General features: G+C 42.8%; 1 protein-coding gene across 3 annotated transcripts in view; it reads right to left on the reverse strand.

The window, feature by feature from the left end:
- The window catches only part of JMJD1C (jumonji domain containing 1C), a 278,879-nt gene that overhangs the window by 8,374 nt on the left and 252,003 nt on the right, over positions 1-18,502 (reverse strand). For all 3 annotated transcript variants that reach the window (XM_073548302.1, XM_073548301.1, XM_073548303.1), the window contains 12 exons: positions 17,974-18,063; positions 17,521-17,648; positions 13,746-13,959; positions 13,314-13,519; positions 11,014-11,292; positions 7,856-8,024; positions 7,658-7,748; positions 5,892-6,022; positions 4,906-5,028; positions 2,715-2,854; positions 1,680-1,856; positions 1,271-1,402 (listed from right to left, as the gene is read on the reverse strand). In XM_073548302.1, coding sequence (XP_073404403.1) covers positions 1,271-1,402; positions 1,680-1,856; positions 2,715-2,854; positions 4,906-5,028; positions 5,892-6,022; positions 7,658-7,748; positions 7,856-8,024; positions 11,014-11,292; positions 13,314-13,519; positions 13,746-13,959; positions 17,521-17,648; positions 17,974-18,063 — 1,880 coding nt within the window. The remainder of the gene's footprint in view (positions 1-1,270; positions 1,403-1,679; positions 1,857-2,714; positions 2,855-4,905; positions 5,029-5,891; positions 6,023-7,657; positions 7,749-7,855; positions 8,025-11,013; positions 11,293-13,313; positions 13,520-13,745; positions 13,960-17,520; positions 17,649-17,973; positions 18,064-18,502) is intronic.

The raw sequence follows: 18,502 nt of genomic DNA on the forward strand, positions 1-18,502 counted from the left end.
GGTCACGCCATCCAGCGTTCACTGATGCCCTATTATACTTGGTAAATTGCACTGAGTTATTATATTTCTTTTGGTTACCCTGCTATTTTCTGTGGTTTCTTTAGGATTGATATCCTTATTGATGTAGATAGATCTTATATGGTGATATCTGAGACTGCAGACACAATATAATCTGAATCTTATTTACCTTTATACTATTTATATGAATATTTATACTGGGTTTGTGGTTATTTGTGCTAGTAGCTGTAATTTTAGGTTGGGCAATGAATTAAGGACATCTTTATATTTATATTTTTGATTTCTAATTGAATGGCATTTAAATATCCTCCTGCTGGGCATTTTTGTTATTTTAACCATATTTTAATATATATTAATAAAAGTATGATTTTAATTTAATTTTGCTGGGTCTCTTTTTCGGCTACAAGGTGATATAAGTCCGAATCTTTTTTTCTTGTATGGAATACTGCAATGTCAGTTTTTCAACCCCTATTAGTATTTAGTTGGTTGTTATGAACCGCTGCAAACAAAACGGCTAACCGGACACCAGATTCTGGCAGCGTTCCTGAGAGATAAGATATGGCATCCCAACAGTTGAATGGGGGTTAACAGAAGTGTTATGTATAGTCAGAAACTTTTGTACACAATACACATTAAGGATGATCCCTAGGCGCTGTTCACATTAGTGCTGGACGGTGCTAGATCAGTTATGTGGAAGAAACTGATGCTGAAAACTTTACCATCACTAAGAATAGCTATTATGTGCAGTGTTCATTACTAGGGTTCAAAGGACAACGCACATATAGATCCTGTTTTCTATAACATAGTACCAGACTTAACGCCCCCATACACATTAGATGGCTGTGGGACAACCAGATCTTGCAGGATGGATAGGTTGATTTGCACTTGTCCAAGCAGATGAGCGGCCTGTATGAGATTCGTGCAGAAAATGTCGCACTGTTCTAGCCCCAGGCTTTGCTGCACGTCATTGTACACAAGTCCCCTGCGTGGGAATCCATAATCTTCCACATAGAAAATGTTGTTATATTTCTGTCTTTATCTACATTTTCCTCTTTTATTTGATATGACCTTGGTAAAGAGATAGAGGGGACCATGGACACAGTGACCGTGAATCAAACTGGTTTCCATGCTAAAAATCCTGACCTCAATTTTGCCAGACATTCATATTTGTCGAATAATCGTTAGAAAAGGACATTGCTCTCTTGCTAATGTGAGCGAGGACAGCAGAACACGCTGCCTGTGTGCTTCTTACCTGCAATTTATCATCAAAATTGATTTCTTCTTTAGAAAGCCTCAGCTCTTGAGTTAAATGAAATGAGTGAACAAGATGTTCTGGGGACACAAAGTCTTGAGTCACTTGGATGCAGCTGTGAAAATTTTGCACCTGTCGCAAACAAAAGAGCAAAACGTGTAAGCGTCACCTTCCACAGCTGACGAGAGAACACAAAGCGACATTCACCGGCTGTATCAGGATCATGTCAACAAGACCTTGATTGCCCCCATAAATGACTAGAATTCACATCAGGTCTTTGTGAACCTTGTATGATGGCACATGGCATCCGTGACTTCATATTACGACATAATTCGGCATCTGCTGAAACATGTCATCTTTGTACTCCATCCACATCAAATCTTTAAACAATGTATTATCACCACCTCACCTGATAAATGGCCCCTGCCGGCAGTATGACTGCATCACCGAGGAACTGGACAAGTGTGTGGCTCTTCACACCATAATCATCGAAGAGACTTTGGCGGAGTTTCTTGTTCAGATACCAGTTCTGGTCTCGTATTGGGTCATGGTCAGGAAGGATTTCGAGGCACTGCTCTTTTGCGGCCTAAAATGGGGAGAGAAAAAGATTTGCCTTTATTGTTGTGGCAAGATCCGCTCCGTACAAACGTTTATACTTCTTCCCCGCTCTAGCATTCATGCCAAACACTTACAGAACAAAATCCCTTTCTAAACTGTAGTCCCCTGTGGAGACCACATTTTGCTTGTGCAAAAATGGAAATTCTGAGAATCGACACAGGATGTAGTCATAGGAAAAAAATCTGACAAAGTTTCTCAACATTCCCAAGGAAATCAGACGTAATGGCAGAAACTTAAGTGCAGCACTGGCAGACACACTGCAGATCCCCTGGCGCCCGCTCAACAGCTCTAGAACAAGGAGATTTTGTTCCGTTGCCTCCTTGATGTGTATTCCATTTTTTATTTTGATAAATAATCCACGTTACACACAGAATTCCCTCAATACTAACTGCTATATGTTAGGTTATAAGAATAGAAGGACAAATGAGCAGATCACTTTGCGCAATCCCAGTCCAGATCAGAGCGCTCTGGTTGCAATCAGGAGCTTTACAAATTTCCTGGGCTTCAGGGGACCCCTGCCACAGCGTTTGATACAGGAGTCATCTGTGTGACGCACCAGCAAAAACTCTCCAACTCCGCTAATCATTAACCGAGCCTGGGCTCCAAGAGGGTAAAGAAACCCTGCATTTCCAGTCCACGTCCAGAGAGCATTGACCTGGATCATGGTCCATGGATTGGCAAAGCAATCCACTCATTTCTAATTAGAAAACATCGTAAATAAAATATACTACTGGTTTTCTGTAAATTTCCTCTATTTCTAGATGCCATAAGAGAGTCACCCAATTATGGAGACATGTAGTCTGTACCGCAGGAGTGGTGCTTTCACCTTATGTAGAAACTCTCGGATTTTGTCTGCGTCTTTAGTCTCGTAAATGTGCCAGAGAGAACCAGGAGCCTCAGTGGGGTCCTTCAGCCTTTTCTTCAAACTTTCATCCATGTCTTCTTCCTCAAACTTCTTGACTACAGCTGAAACGGGAAAGGTGGTTATAAAATAACGTGTAACACATTCGCCAAAACGAGTGCAAGAGGGAATCAAGGAGCTGCCTGAGGAGACCAAGCTTGTGCCAACTTTAATTTTTAAAGAAGCCTCAAAAAAAAAAAGCCAAAAACTGATTAGTAGGGGTAAAACTTTAGTTTTCAGAAATCAAATCAATTGCATTTATATTTTACTATCAGATCTTCACATGTGGATTCCTTCTTCCCTTGTATACCATAACATTATGTTGTACATCCTGACTTGATAAAAAGCCTTAAAAGTCTTGTGGCATCATGTAGATCAAAGGGGTATTCTCATCTCCAAGATCTTATCCCAATATGTAGTAGGTTTAATAATAACATTAGCAAATACCTCCAATTAGAAAAGCAGTATAGTTTTTCTGATTCGCTACGTTGCTTACCCCATATGTGCAGGGGGTATTGCAGTAGCTTTGACATCCATGGTTACAACCACTAATGGATAACTATTACTATGTAAGGCCAGGTTCACATAGCGTTAATGCAGTCCAGTCAACGCATGCGATAAACGGACTGTGTTAACGCTACTGTCATATTCTGATCACGTTAGCCATCGTGCTAGCGCACATGCCCCATCTGCGCTAGCAGTGACTGACCTGCAAACGCTGCAGACCCCGTCCGAGGGTCCGTCACAGAATGACAGCACATCGCTAACGCATGTTGCTTATGACATGCGCTACATAATGGCAGTCTATGGGTGCGTTAACGCATCCGTTACATAGCGTTAATGCCGCAATGTAAGGGATGCGTTAAACGCAGCACAATAAAGCAATCCAAACCCAGCCTTAGTGGTCTTAACTATGGACATCATAGCTACTGCATTGCCCTGCACATGGGGTAAGCAACATAACGAATCAGAAGAACTATACTACCTTTCTAATTGGAGCCATTTGCAAATGTTATTACACATACTACATATTGTGATAGGATCTTGAAAATAGGAAACTCCTTTAAGGTTTTATACAAATCCACAAATCCAGACGATAGGACTCCCATGTATTTTATATGGCACTGTAGTATCTCAAGAAGTCTCAAAAATGCTTTTCACCGGGGAATATTTCAGAACCCCGTTCTTGAGACCTATTAGCGGGGGAAGAAGGTCCCAGCAAGGAATCATCCACTCAGAAGAGAATCATTTAAGCAGATCAGTCACCAGGTTTCACACTACAAAATGCACTGTGTACTTTATTAAATAGATCTTGCACATAAAGAGGCTGGTGTACTTACTCTGAAAATTCATGCCATGCCAGAAAGTCCACGCTTGCTCATTTTAATATTAGGCAGTTGAACATTCACAAATGATTATACAGCCAGCCCTACATAGATTTTCACAGTAAGCACAAACTCTAGAGGTCTAAAGGCCCCTTCACACAAAGTAAGATGGCTAGCGATATCGCTAAAGCGTCACCGATTTTGTGACGCAACAGTGATATCGGTAGCGATCTCGCTACATGTGACACGTACCTGTGACCCGGCCCCCCGCGGGATATCGCTGATCGCACGAGATCTTCCTAATCCATTTCTCGTCGTCGGGCTTCCTGCTGGCACCGACGAGCGACTCCATGGACGCGGGAGGAAGTCGTCACTAGAGCTGCCATCTGATAGGTAAGTAACGACCGCTGCTACGCCGCTGGTGAGATCTGCCTGATTGGCAGCTCACCAGTGACCATTTAGCGCTGCACCAGCAATCCTGACCGGGTCGTATCGCTGTCGGGATCGCTGGTGCATCGCTAAATGTAACGGGACCTTAAAGAGCGAGTCAATAACGTATGCTGTTTGTACTGTGAAATCTGATAACAGATCTGTTTTACGCTTGGGGATACCCTTAGGTTTTGCTGTTACACATGAAGGTAGAATGATGGTTTTTGCCACAATTTAGATGGCAAAAAATGTAAAAAGGAAAAACGCCCCAATATACAGAGATACCACTCCTAATACAGCAGGTGTTGGACAAGGGGTTATAAATCAGAGAGGTAATGATTTGATTTGCTATGGTCACATACCAGATTTACAAGCAGCCACGTTGGCTTTGACAACTCCAACATAGACCAAGATGTTCACCATATCTGACACTTCTATGTGAAGGTTTGTTGTTCCGGTATCATGATCCTTCGTGGCAATGACTCCTGAATGTAGAAAAAAAGCAAAGAAAAATTAAAACTAAATCTGCAGATGACTGGATATGACTTGTCCGACTACATGCACTACCGACCCCATTCCCTCACATCTCCTCCAGTTTCTCTCTCCAGTCGTCACAACTCACCTAACTGCAATCTTTAATCTGTCCCTCTCCTCGGGCATTTTCCCATCCTCCTTCAAACACGCCATCGTTACTCCATTACTAAAGAAACCCGCTCTCGACCCATCCTGCACAAACAACTAGAGACCAATCTCCAATCTCCCCTTCGTCTCTAAACTTTTGGAGCGCCTAGTTTACTCCCGCCTTACACGTTACCTCACCACTCAGTCCCTTTTAGACCCATGACAGTCCGGCTTCCGCCCCCTACATTCGACTGAAACTGCACTCATCAAAGTGACCAATGACCTTCTGACAGCAAAACGTAACGGTGACCACTCTCTGCTCATTCTTCTTGACCTATCTGCAGCTTTCGACACTGTTGACCACCGTCTCCTACTCTCTAAGGACACTGCTCTCTCCTGGTTCTCTTCCCATCTTTCTGACGGCTCCTTCAGTGTTTTGTTCTCTGGCTCCACGTCATCTCCTCTTCCTCTCGCTGTCGGGGTCTAGAGATGATATGTACCCTTCCAACATTTTAGTAACACATGTGCCAGGTATTACAGCGTAGCACTCCTCAGAGACACGTCCCCCAGTCTAATACTGATGGCCTGAACCACGGTCCTGGTCTCATCCAGGTGAAGCAAATAAATGCAGATAAAACGCACAATTCCTTATTCTACTATTACTTTCCAGCATCCAGATATTAGTTCACAGACCTTTAGCAGATTATTATTATAATACCATACTCACCATATGCGCTACACAACCTGGGTCCCAAGTCTGGACGTACAAAGAATGATGGCATGTGGGACGCAAGGTTGAACTTCCCATCTGGATTGCAGTATTCTGGTACTGGGAGCATCCTAAAGAAATCTTCATGTCTGGGGGATAACACACAGGTGCCATGTCGTCAAACATCAGGTCTTGTCCTTCTAATAACATAATAAGTGCAAATCCTTTCATAGACTGAATTTCACACCGCAGCAGCCTCGTACCGCTGCCATCTTACCACCATCTCACTGGATGATCACAATTTTGCAGGGAAACCATTTTTACCTGCAGGATTGCGCTGCTGATCACACTGACCCCCTGGTTTCGCAGACGAAACAGCCCTTTCCCTGTCCAGGGAAACCAACTAAATACGGACGTGGAACAGGGCTGTTGCAGTTTTCAGCCGCAGTGTGTTTGCTGTATGTGAACACAGACAAACAATGCACTGTCAATGAATGATTATAATCACCCTGCTCAACTCCTTCCAGAACAGGGTGCGGGATTGGCTGATACTTGGCTTATGAGCAGAGTCCTGATTCATACAAGGAAGATGCCGACACGTGTCTCTAACAACAACAATCAGAGCCAACACTGATCACTGCAGTCTGACAGCAGCATCTCAATGGTTAATCAGTGACAGTGGCATTTAAATGGTTCCACTACCCATGGTCCCTTCCCTGTGATCACAATCACGGGATACCGATTGCTTGCCATGCGGGGGGGGGGGGCTTATTGTAGACCACTTACCACTTTGAACTCTCATGGGAGCAGTAGCTTTGTAGTATTGAACTGTAAAACATTAGCGATCAAACAAACCATCAAGCTAGCTGGACTAAAAAATAAAGAGAAAATTCCCAAAAGTCAGCAATAAGCCCCCCCGCATGGCAAGCAATCGGCATCCCGTGATTGCGATCACAGGAAAGGGACAATGGGTGGTGGGGCCTACGTACCTCTGCACTGGAACCATTTAAATGCCCATACCGAAAACCATGAACAAAAAAAAATATAAAATCAAAATGCCAGAATGTTTTTTTTTTTTTGGTCATCGCACCTCATTAAAACTGTAATAAAACAGGATCAAAAGCTCATATGTACTCCAAAATGGCATGAATGGGAACTTCGGCTCGCCACACACAAGAAAAAACTCACAGCACCATCAATAGAAACGTAAACTCGTTATGGATCTCAGGAAGTGGAAATACAAATATATAATTATATTTTCTGTAACAACGCTATGAATTTATCCGCTAAAATATTAATAAAAAAAATTCTATACAAGTTTGATATTGCCATAGTCGTATTATTCTTCACAATTAAGCTAACAGGTAATTGTGCATAATGAAAGCTGTCAATAAGAAACCCAAAACACAATGGTGGAACTGCTGCCCAACCACTTAAGTCTTTTCCCCCTATTTTTCAATACAATACAAAATGGTGTAATTCAAAATGACAACCTTTTTCCCGAACAAAAACAAACCTGAATATTGCAACGCCAAAAAAATGCTATGGGTCGTTGATAAAAAAAAAATATGATTGCCCATAAGTGGAGATTGGCCGGGCCTGACTGGCCTAGGAGTCATATGGCCTGACAAGCCTAGGAGTCATGATTCTGATCATCTTCTGAAGGCAGCTGACACTAATTATGATACCTCCCGGCACTTGGTGCGGTTACATTTTGCACATGCATCAGCAGCATCTGTCACCATGAGGGCATTTGGCGTCCAGATAAAACAGCAGGGCATTACCTGGTAAGCATCATGTTTCGGAAGTCTTCTCCAGAAGGCTGATCTTTCAGTTTTAGAAGGATAGTCTCGCCGTTTTTAAGTTTCTGTCGTTCTGTTCGTGCAGGAAAAAAAGAATCAATCAGTGGAGCTATATTTATAACTCTTAGGCAATCGGTGATACTCGGCGCCTTATTATTCTGTACGACTTGTGAAACTTACTGGAGACATCCTCAAATCCATCCCAGAACTCATTCACGTTGCCGCTTGACACTACTCCCTCTTTGCAGTTCAGAAGATCCCCTTGATGTTCCCCGAAGTCGTGGCTGATTGCTTCTGACTTCCATAGATTAGCGTTCATTTTCTTATGATTTCCAGAAACCACAACAGTCTATGAAAAAAAATATTACTGCAGTTAATAAAGCCTAAATCACGTGGTTTGAGGACAGTTATACATTATTACTTCTGGGGCTACACCGCTAATTTGGCAGAGACAACACATTGCGCCACATCACCGCTATATTACAACGTAACACTTTGCAGACAGCAAGCTGCTATACCCACAAAACAGGTAAGGCAAGTTTCACACTAGCGTTAGGAAGCGCAGCGCACGGCCGCCGTGCAGCTCCGCCCCCTGCTGTGCCTCCTCCGGTCAGCTCCTCCTATGGGCGCACGACGCTGCATGTGACCTGCGTACCCTATCGTTAGCATTGGGTACGCAGGCCGTGCGCTGGTATGATTTTGACGGCGCATGCGTCCTTTTGACGGTGATGCAATACAGTGTGTTTGGCGCGCTGTCAAAATCATAACAGTGCACGGCCTGCGTTCCCAATGCTAACAATAGGGTACGCAGGTCGCATGCAGCGTCATGCGCCCTTAGGAGGAGCTGATCGGAGGGGGCGGGGGCGGAGCTGCACGGCGGCCATGCGCTGCTCCTAACGCTAGTGTGAAACTAACTTAAGAGAAAAATCAAAAGAATTTGGACTTTTTTTTTTTTTTTTTTTTTTAGCAGTGGCCACATTCTGTGACATATTGCGATATGGTGCTGCAACATTCCAGTATACTTAACCCTCCATCAGGGGCAACTGATCTGACAGGCGCAGCTCACTTAGTTTCATTTCTCTATTTTAATTGGTTTGTCTGGGAAACACCCTCCTCCCAGTACCTTCCTAACTTTAAAGGCTGTGTGAAACCTGAGAAGCCTCTTGTGCTGCAGAGCTGCAGGAGATCAGATATCAGTGTTTTGGCTTCTCCGGCTCATTGCACCTGAATGCGTCACACCTTTGACGGTTAGTATTTGCTGTTTTTATTCATCCCAATTCTTTTTTTAGCTTGTTTTATGAATAGGTTAGTGCTAAATTTGTGGATTTGTCATAGAAGGTTTTGTTAGAAATAAGAGTGTGCTTCTCAGGCACATTGCACCCTAACACATATTCTCTCTCTTGCTTCAGCTTTTCTTCTGAAATGGCGAGGAGAATATTTGACTTGTCAAATGCCCTTCATGTTGAGCAAGTGCAAAATATACTGCTTGATGATGATGAGACAGACCCCTTACAGCTAGAAGATTTAGGGGAAGAAAGTGGCATTGATTCAAAAGATGATGTGGAAGAATGTCCAGATGTGTCTGATACAGATCAAGATGGAGTGAGGAGGATGCTCAAGACATAGAATTTTGATTTTGAGTACAGTACTATTTCAGCAACCTTATAATTTATTTTGCTTATCTAAATTTTATGTTTACTAATAGTTTTTGAAGAGAACTGTCGGGTTTTTTTTTGCAAGTAGCAAAATGTGTGCACTTTGAAACATATTACTTTTCTGGTTAGTAAACATTTTTTTTTCCACCTGATTATGTGTATTCTCATTTATTACATTCCTATTAAGGTAACTGATCACTTTTAGAGCATTGAAATTTTTAAAAAAGGAAAATATAGCCAATTTTCTAGCCTGTGCCGGACAGGCGCAATGCTCCTAAACTAGTTATGAAACATAGTGCCCCTGACGGAGGGTTGTCACAGCCACCGTCGCCATGTAGCACAGCTTATCACATTAGGGAAGTGTTCACATGTGGCAGATCACACATCAAATGGTTCAAGCAGAAACCCATGGATCTGGTACAGAAACAACCTCAAAAGGATGAATGGAACAGACTGAAATTTCTACAAAAAATTGCCACATGAGAATATACCATCATATTATAATGAAAAAAGCTGCAAAAGTAACAAACACAGAAGGACACAGACTCCGTAAGCTTTCCTGCTCCATCTTTTCGTCATTCTAGCATTACTGTCTACTGAAACTTATTGGTGCTGTCACTTGGCAACTGCTGAGATGCGAGGATGGAAACAGATGGCTGAAAACATCTCGCTCTTCTCTGGTTCCAAAAATGATTATATGATGACGCACGGAAATCATCGAGATAAAAGGGATCACATTCTGCTGTGGTGGAATATGAGCGTAGAAAATAAAGATCTGCAAAGTTTTCCCTGCTCTTTTGTATCTGAAAATAATTTTCATCTCCATTTACAAATACACTAGATAGACCCATTTATTGGGACGCACTCATTCCCCTCGCCCCCGGTTTACAACATCCAGTCCCCCGCCATGTCGTCTTCCTCTACTAACATGGAACACACAATGGACGGTCTCTGGAGTAGTGGAAATGTGTTACTCTATCTGATGTTTAACGGAGGACTCTAGGTTATCACCTATTAGAAAGCGTAGTCACGATGGTATTGAATGAACCCTTAGAGAATCCAAATTTATAGAAAAAGTCAGATCCAAAACTCTAAGTTGTTGCATCCCAGCACAGAAAGCAGGCTCACACAACTCCCCTCCGCGAGAGATTTTTTTTTTTTTTTTTTTTTAACAGCAAAGAGGCACAGGTGGTTGTGGGATCCCTCCCTGCTTGACGGAATCCCACCATCAGAAGTTTGGACCCGACTTTTCATAGAATGGGTGCAAGGACCCCTGAGGCTGCCCACTCTTTTCTTAAATTAAAAAGGGCAGCCCCAGACTAGGTGCTCTTTAATACATAAAAGTATATATTTTCATAAGTGAGAACATATTAGTTGAGGTGTGAAGGTAGTATAACTAAGTTCAGGAAATCTAATGTACCACACTTTAATTCCCATTTTCAATACTTCTGCTTTCGGTAGAGACTGAAAATCTACCCTGATAATGTCCGATTGACGCATGAGCATGGCTTTAGTCCTAAATCTGTTTCTGATTACCGGGAGCAAGCAGAAATCTTGAAAAATTAAGGAAGGAGTATTTTAGGAAGCTGCAGAAAGATTCATTACATAAGAAGAAAGATTTACACAAAATACCCAGAAAAGCCTTTTATCCACCATCCGAGTGGCGCTGTGTGAATCGCTTACCTTCCCCTGCTTCCAGCAATCTCTGAAGAGCTTCCAGTTGCTGTTGTGCCTGTGATCTCTTAACCATAAAATGTAACGATCACAGATCCAAGAATGTGGAATATCATTGTATGGTCTCGTCTTCTCGTCCACAGGTGGCTTGTGGCTTTCAGAAATTTCCTCTTTTGGCTCGGCTTTTATGCTGGGTTTAGGCAGCCTTGTGGCAGGAATCTTGTTTTCAACCACTGATGCGATGATGTCATCCAAGAAGTTTGGCATGGACCTTCCACCTTTACCACTCTGGTGTTACAAAGAGGAAAACATTTCAACTTTTCAAATATCTTTAATAGTTTGCAGATTTCTGAAGGCTTACGGACAGTCTCTATTTCACAGAAAGGCATTTTGTGGATTTACACTTCACTCACCAGACAATCGACGCAGAAGGCAACAACCTACAAGCTATGTAACACAAAGGCTTCAAGACATGGCCACCAGAATACATGTATCCGTAAACTGCCCCCAAATGCATACATGATTTTAATATTATAGGGGTTATCCAGTGTTAAAAAATTAATGGTCTATCCTAAGAATAGTCTGACCGTATCAGATTGGTGCAGGTACCGATCTCAGCAGGTATGAAGGATGGTCCAGGAGCGGAGCTTATGAGAATACCCACCAGTATTGCCTCCGATATAATACCGATAGCCTACATTAAGGACAGACCACCATTTTTTTTTTTTAAGAATAGGATTAACCCTCTATATGTGTTACATACAGCACAGCTGCAAATAATAGAAATGACTATTTTGACTGTACGAGACTGATCGAGAAAGCCAAGGACAACACTTTGCAATTTCGGTCAGTCCTACAGATAATAAAATCAGCAGTGACGATCATGGACAACGACCATTACTCTATTTGCATGGGGGCGTCATAGCAACTTGACACCTATTCTGTTAATGTTTGATAAGTGGTATGGTAAACCAACCCCTTTAAGAGGAATCATACACAATATATGGCTGTCGACCAACAATAGCTTGGTCGGCAGCCATCTTTCTGAAATGCTCCATGCACAAGAGTGCATGCGTTCAAGTGTTCTCCATGACAGAGCTACAGCCAGACTTCTCTTACTAAGAAAAAGGATCAGCAGTCCAAAATTGGACAGGTGTGATCCTTATTTCCCCTGACATCATCTGACAGTCGGAGACCACCCATACACGTTAGACTGAGCCTGACAATATCAGCGGGTTCCACCAATACTAGTCTATCAAGTGTAGGGCCTTAAAGGGGTTGTTCACTACTCCAGCAACCCCATCTTAACATAATACTCTAAGCCTGCATTCAACTCCAGTGCTGGTCCAGCAATTTCGACACCAGGTGCTTGAGTGATGTTGCTATATCGGGGGAGCCCTGCAGCCAAACAGCGGCAGCTTTGATCTTACTTCCGTCAGACGTAACGGACATCCAGATGACATCAGAGAGCAGTTTCTCTGGTTTCTTCTGGATGTCAGTGAGAGTGAGGTGGCGACATAATATCACGAGAGCTCAGACATCGCTGGAACAGCGCCAGAGGCACACGCTGGCTGTTTCTATTTTACATGGTGGAATACAGTCATTGAGAAGAGATGGTACAAGTAGTGGAGAACCCCTTTACAGGTATATCACAAGCACTAGGTATGCTGCAAAGTTGATCTGAATGCTTTCAGCAATTTACCCACGTGCTGCAGAAACATACTAATTCACATTTATTGAACAAATGTCCATTTACTGGAATTTCTGTTAAAACCCTGATGCATGTGAACCAATCCTAGTGAGCAGCCATTGTGATTCTGATCTGCAGATGAATGGCACAAGGAGAAGATTATACGAAGACGACCAAGTGGAGAATAAAGGCTTAGCCCGGAACATACAAACACTGCATTTCCAACCATGACAAGTGCTCATACAGCTCAGCGTCCTGTACACACACATGCACACACTGCTTGGCTCACCATCGCATGGGGAGGTTTCGCTGCTCCCTGTACTAGTTTCAGACTTGATTTAACTTGTCTGCGCCAATTAAATGTTAAATACTGCATCACATTTCCCATTCAAAGACAACTTTGTTTGCAGTTTACTTCCAAGCTCTCGGTTGTCTTTGGCAAATAACTCAAGTCTGCAGAGAGTTTTTGCCAAGAGAATAACTTTCTCCTCTCAGCACATTTTTCCTATCCCTGATTTCTGCAATTCAAATAGTTTCAACACGGATGTGCCCGGAATACAAGAGCGCACAGTGACGATTACACAGATCTGTACTGTAGCCTGATGCCACTTATACTCACTGGATTTCCTACTAAGTAAACGGGTGCAAAGGCAATGCCGGCGTCCGTGGATCCCAGGCGCAGTTTGCCGGCGGTGGTGGTAAGCAGGTCGCGCAGGGTGGAGCCTGGCTCACTATTTTGGGATGTAGGAGAAGATGATTTGGAATTCACGATGTCGCTATCTTGTTCTTCTTTGACATGTTTGGTCACCGGGACTTCTTTATTCTCTGCAATCCAGAAAGCACAAAACAAAAATAGAAGTGAGTCTACAAGAAGTGAAGTTTATCCTCACATGCAATCTACAAGTTAAGGTTTAAGTGTACAGTTTCTAGCAAAATAATATTTTAAACAAAGCTAAGCCAACCCACACCATGGTACTCGGAGATATTCATTTACTGCAAAGGCACTACCTGTACTAGCGTGAGAATTATTACTGGGATATATGAACATTACCTTTCTTTTCTTCTCGCGCCTTTTGTTCGGCCAGATCTGCCAGCCAGTGCAGCGAGGAGTGGGATTCTGGGGATGCCAGCTTGCTGTCCGTACTTGTGTCGCTTCCTGGGCTTGCATTACCGTTTGTTTCGGGCTTCTGACAAGGACTGTGCTGCTGAGACTCCGGCAAGCTCAGGGATATCTTGTTACTGTGATTGAGGACATTTTGCAACACCTAAAATATTAAATACAATTATTAATCTGTGACATAAAATAACCCAATTTATCGTTTCCCTCCCTGGCACTGGGTCTGTAAGTACCAATACAGAACGTCTTATCTGCAATGTGTGTCAAGAAGGCAAATTGATCAGTGTAGATCAAGGGTCTCCAACTTGTAGCTCGGGAACCACATTTGGCTCACGGGACTTTGATCTGTGACTCGTTGCATTCTGGCAGCGTGGTACATTATAATCCGGTCTAGAAAACAACTGGTTTGCATATGTGGACTTTTATGAGTGGCCCCGTACAGAACAGCAGATCTGGATGAGCATATCATGGCCTTTGTATAGGATGACAGCACCAGAGGAGGTGCCGGATGCTGGATGCCACAGTGTGGTGGAAGTGCTTGATCTGAGAATACCTAAGCTAGGTAAGGTAGGAACCCCTGGATATTGGAATACATCCTTGGTATGATTTTTAAGGGGAAGCTTTGGCTGTCATTCCAATAATGGGGCTCTGGGTGTTACTACTGTGGGGAAGAGGGAGAGCAGGGGCTGGATGTGGTTTGCAACCCTCCATCAGAACTAAATGTGGCTCTCAAGGTAAGAAAAGTTGGGAACCACTGGTCCAGATGAATACAATGTATAAGGATTGTATTGCCGTAACCATACAGGTCAATCGGTTCTGAGGGATGGCTTATTAGACATTATTCTGTTCTGCAGCTGTACCTAACCAATAAGTTGAATTTAGCAGCAAGTCATCCTTGTTAACCCATTTTGCACATTCTCAGATAGGTACTGTAGCTTAGGCAGTTTTCACATATATGTTAGATAAGAGAACCAGACAGCTTCGGCTAAAGGCTCATTCATACAATCTGAAAATGTTCGCTCGATGGGCAATTGGATCTTTGAGGTCAGCGTTAAAGGCCTTGTCCACCATCAGACATCCTTTTCCTAAAGTCCCCAATGTCCTGAACAAAACGTGTAAAAAGAAAAGTGTATTGCCGTATATACTCGAGTATAAGCCGACCCCCCTAATTTTGCCACGAGAAACTGGGAAAACTTGACTCGAGTATAAGCCTAGGGTGGAAAATGCAGCAGCTACTGGTGAATTTAAAAAATAAAAATAGATACCAATAAATGTAAATTTAATTGAGACACCAGTAGATTAAATGTTTTTGAATATCCATATTGAATCAGGAGCCCCACAATGTTCCATACAGGTCACGATGGGCCCTATAAGATGCTCCATACAAAATACACCCCATATAATGCTGCACAAAGGTTAATAATGGCCCCATAAGATGCTCCATAGAATAATGTGCCCCATAAAGGTTATGGCCCCATAAGATGTTCCATAGATTATAACCCCATATGCTGCCCCCATAAGATGTTCCATAGATTATGCCCCCATATGCTGCCCCCATAAGATGCTCCACAGATTATGCCCCCATAAGATGCTCCATAGATTATGCCCCCATATGCTGCCCCCATAAGATGCTCCATAGATTATGCCCCCATAAGATGCTCCATACATTATGCCCCCATATGCTGCCCCCATAAGATGCTCCATAGATTATGCCCCATATGCTGCCCCCATAAGATGCTCCATAGATTATGCCCCCATAAGAAGCTCCATAGATTATGCCCCCATAAGATGCTTCATAGATTATTCCCCCATATGCTGTACCCATAAGATGCTCCACAGATTATTACCCCATATGCTGCCCCCATAAGATGCTCCATAGATTATGCCTCCATAAGATGATCCATAGATTATGACCCCATATGCTGCCCCCATAAGATGCTCCATAGATTATGCCCCCATGTGCTGCTGCTGCATTTTAAAATAAAAAAAATAACATACTCACCTCTCCGTCGCTGGGGGCCAGGTGCCAGTGTCACTGCTGGCACCTGAGATATGCACCTGTCTGGCACGTCATCTGTCAGTGACGTTCAGACTGCAGGGGGCGCGGCGCGCACTAAACACGTCACCACGCCAGACAGCAGCAGCAAGCAGCCATGGACGGAGGACAGGTGAGTATTGCTATACTTACCCATCCTGGCACTGTCTCTTCAGCCCCCAGCATCTCCGCGATCTCCCTTACTGCCTTCAGCGGTCACGTGGTACCGCTCATTAAAACTTTTAAAAAAGTTTAATGAGCGGTACCATGTGACCGCTGAAGGAAGGGAGATCGCGGAGAAGCTGAGGGCTGCAGAGACAGCGCCAGGACGGACAAGTATGACCTGACACCCCCACCCCCCCTCTGACCCTCTGGTGTATATGACTCGAATGTAAGCTGAAAGGGGGACTTTCAGCCCAAAAAAATGGGCTGAAAATCTCAGCTTATATTCGAGTATATACGGTACTTCCCATATCGGTGGCCGCTGATGGTTTGCAGCACACACATGATAATGTCAAGAGATTGTCGAGGCAGTCAGAACTCAGAGCAGAGCCGGTCCAGGAGACTATTTTTTTCCTTTTTGTTTTTATTATTTTCAATCTATTTTAAATGTCTCAAACAGGAGACACTTACAATGCATTTTCCAGTAGTCGGAAACTCCTTTAAAACAACCATTATCAGCAGCACAGTCCTGTGTAAATAGGTTTGTGCTGCCTTTATGAAATTTTATGAGCAAATTAGGCTTGTATTAACAATCATTTAGGATCGACTTCTGGTTGATCTCCTTGATTGGTGGTTATTAGTGATGAGCGAGCATGCTCGTGTGCTAACTGAGTGACTTCGGCGTGTTCGAAAACTATGTTCGAGTTCTTTTTGTTAAGCAATCTCTGTATGTGTTGTGGCTTTTGAACAGCCAGGAAACATGGAGCCGCGGGGACTCAAACATAGTATCCTAGCACACAGAAGATACTCGGTTAGCACCCGAGCATGCTCGGATAACACCTTCTCAGAGCTCGTTCGCTCATCACTAGTGGTTATATACTGGCCATGGTTGGCAGGTATAAATGCATCTTAACGGGTCGAAACAATTATTGGTATAGGTGAAATATACAGAACATTTCAGATTGTAGATGAAAAATTCAATGATATAAGAAATAGAAAAATGAAATTTTCATTAACAGAGACTTGGCTAGAGGAGAAGTATCTTTCCATGAGTAATCTACAGTCTAAATCAGTGCTTCCTATTATTACTGCCTGCATGGAAAGGTCTTTGCTACTCTACAAGCATTGGAAAGCCGGCAAACCTTGCAGTTTTGATTTTCTGTACCCAATTAACCTAGATCCACACCCAGTTAGACTCAAAAATATTGATCCAGAATCCCCTACTGACTCAGACTGTAAAGTCTACTGTTCACCATCAGAACATTCATAATTATTCAGACCTTCGGTTTTACATTGAGGAAGCTGATAATATGCATGGACTGTAATATCCAAGCCTTGTGCATTATATAAGGTGAGTGTCTTTATCAATAACTACATGCTCAGGACGCAAAGACGGAGGGTAAAAGCTGTGCTAAAGAGGATATGGGGTAGTTATTTGGTCAGGTGAACATTAGGCTTGTGCCAGCTCATTAGCAGGCTTATCACAAAGTTCTTTGAAGAATGTGGCCTCACCTGTGACACTCCGTTCATTGCTGGGAACTTGGCGTTTTGCGAGCCATGTTTACCAGTGCACTGGCAGTGTGATTTAATCCCAAATTTATCTCGAAGGACGTGCATTGCCTCGAGGAGATCTGTCAGAACTGAAGAAAAATAAATGACATAAAACCTGATGACTTAAATAACAAGAAATAATAATAATATAATGCCTGTTTCACACTTGTGCATTTCATGGTCTGAAAATGGACCATGATGTACAGACAGGTCTCCGGACCCAAACTCAAAAGCCTCAAACATATATAAGGCCAAGTTTGTGCCAGGAGCCCTGCAGCCAGTCCAAACACATCGGTCTGCGCTTGGGTCACAAAAGTGTGAAACAGTGTTCATAATAATATTTCATTTATATTAAACACATAAGAGGTTATCAAATATCAAGGTTGGGAGGAGGAAGGGGAGGGAGACACTTACCCGAGCTAGGGATAATCTGTGTAGGCATTAGGTGCTTGTAATCATGTGGCTGTCCTTTCACACATTTCAACCAGGTGTACAACTCTTTATCTGGAAGGAAACAAGGTATTGTGAGTCTCTAGAAAGCAAATCAGCAATAGAGAAATCATAAAACATAACCTTTAATGAATATAAAAGCTACCAAAAGATAATAGTGAAGATAAAGCACACTAAATCAAATGCCACAGACTATAACAGAGTGTCTGTATATATCTCAACAACAGATCACACAGAGCATATACATGACTATTCCAAGTCCAGAATTTGAAAGGGCTGGACAGAAAAAAATAAATTACTTGGTGTGAGACAGTGTAAATAGAGACCAAAGTCAAACAATGAAGGGTTTCCTTATCAGAGGTATAAAACAGAAGAACCTCTACCCTGTTCAGGTTATCAAGGAATATGCCTATTCATGTGTATAGAGGAGACATCAAAATAACAGAATCCATAAACATTACGAGAAAAGGAAAGATATCACCGCATGCATATG

The sequence above is a fragment of the Dendrobates tinctorius genome, unplaced genomic scaffold (genome assembly GCF_039654945.1).
Source record: "Dendrobates tinctorius isolate UK_male_01 unplaced genomic scaffold, ASM3965494v1 ptg000156l, whole genome shotgun sequence".
NCBI classification, from domain to species: Eukaryota; Metazoa; Chordata; class Amphibia; order Anura; family Dendrobatidae; genus Dendrobates; species Dendrobates tinctorius.